Source organism: Elephantulus edwardii, unplaced genomic scaffold (genome assembly GCF_000299155.1).
Source record: "Elephantulus edwardii isolate Elephantulus edwardi_28Jun2011 unplaced genomic scaffold, EleEdw1.0 scaffold00026, whole genome shotgun sequence".
NCBI classification, from domain to species: Eukaryota; Metazoa; Chordata; class Mammalia; order Macroscelidea; family Macroscelididae; genus Elephantulus; species Elephantulus edwardii.
The window spans coordinates 3,541,267-3,542,274 of NW_006399776.1; the positions used below are offsets into that span (position 1 = coordinate 3,541,267).

The 1,008-nt window shown below is 34.7% G+C and overlaps 1 protein-coding gene across 1 annotated transcript in view; it reads right to left on the reverse strand.

Moving 5' to 3' along the window:
* The window catches only part of TMEM62 (transmembrane protein 62), a 62,783-nt gene that overhangs the window by 48,002 nt on the left and 13,773 nt on the right, over positions 1-1,008 (reverse strand). Inside the window, exon 5 of the mRNA XM_006882968.1 lies at positions 693-834. Coding sequence (XP_006883030.1) covers positions 693-834 — 142 coding nt within the window. The remainder of the gene's footprint in view (positions 1-692; positions 835-1,008) is intronic.

Consider the following 1,008-nt stretch of genomic DNA (forward strand, 5'->3'; position numbering starts at 1 on the left):
TTGCGAAGACGATAGCCTGGATCAGGCGCACCTTAGTCTCCAGTCTGACATCGTACTTCCTTTTGTACCTAGCAAATTCTGCCCTTTTTAAGTTATTTCTGCCAGTGCAGATCTTATTCTCCACTGCTTGTTTAAAAACTGTTAAGAGACCAGAGGGTTTTTCACATTTGTATCCTACCATATAAGCATGTAGGTCTTGATTATAGGCATTTATTCAATAGTTAATGACTTGGCATTTGTTTTATCAATAAATAATGAAAGGTTCTTAGATCTGACTTACTTGACAGTTTTAACTCACCACACAATTTTCATTTATCCTTACCAAGACTATTTTAGAACAAATTTATCTACTTCAATAGTTGCCCTATCTGATAAAAAGTAAGATCATTAGAAATAGCAGATATGGCCAGTTAGGAATATACTATACAGTGCATAAGGCTGCATGCCCTGAACCTTGCAAAGTACATTCTGTTCTTAGAATTATATTTAATATTTTTTTACTGAAGAAATGAAAAATATAAGGTATTTTTTTCAAGATTTTGAGACAAGAACTGTGTTGAAGTAATAATAGTATTTTTTTTTCTCAATCATTTTTAAACAAGAACTTTTTACTTGGGGTAACTTTATGAACAATATATTGGAGGAAAAACACAACAGGCAAGCTAAAAACGGAAGTGAAATTTGTACTGTACCTCATTTAAAATTCCAAAGAAATTATAGGGTCTTTTAGGCCCTGGACTGAGAGAGGCATCCACAGAGATGAAAGAATAGTTGCCAAATGGTGTACTGTGAACATAGTGGAAAGAGCCATCCTTACGTACAGCAGAATATTTCCTGGGGGGGAAAAAAGGCAATAAAGTAGGGGTTTTTTGGTGAGAAAAATTTGTATTTAGAATCAGCCAGCTGGACTCAGTTTAGATGATCCCAATTTTGTTGGCAACATCTAAAACATCATAGTCAGGAGAAAGTTGAACATAGGCCTTCTTCTCTCCATCAGGCCTAATCAAA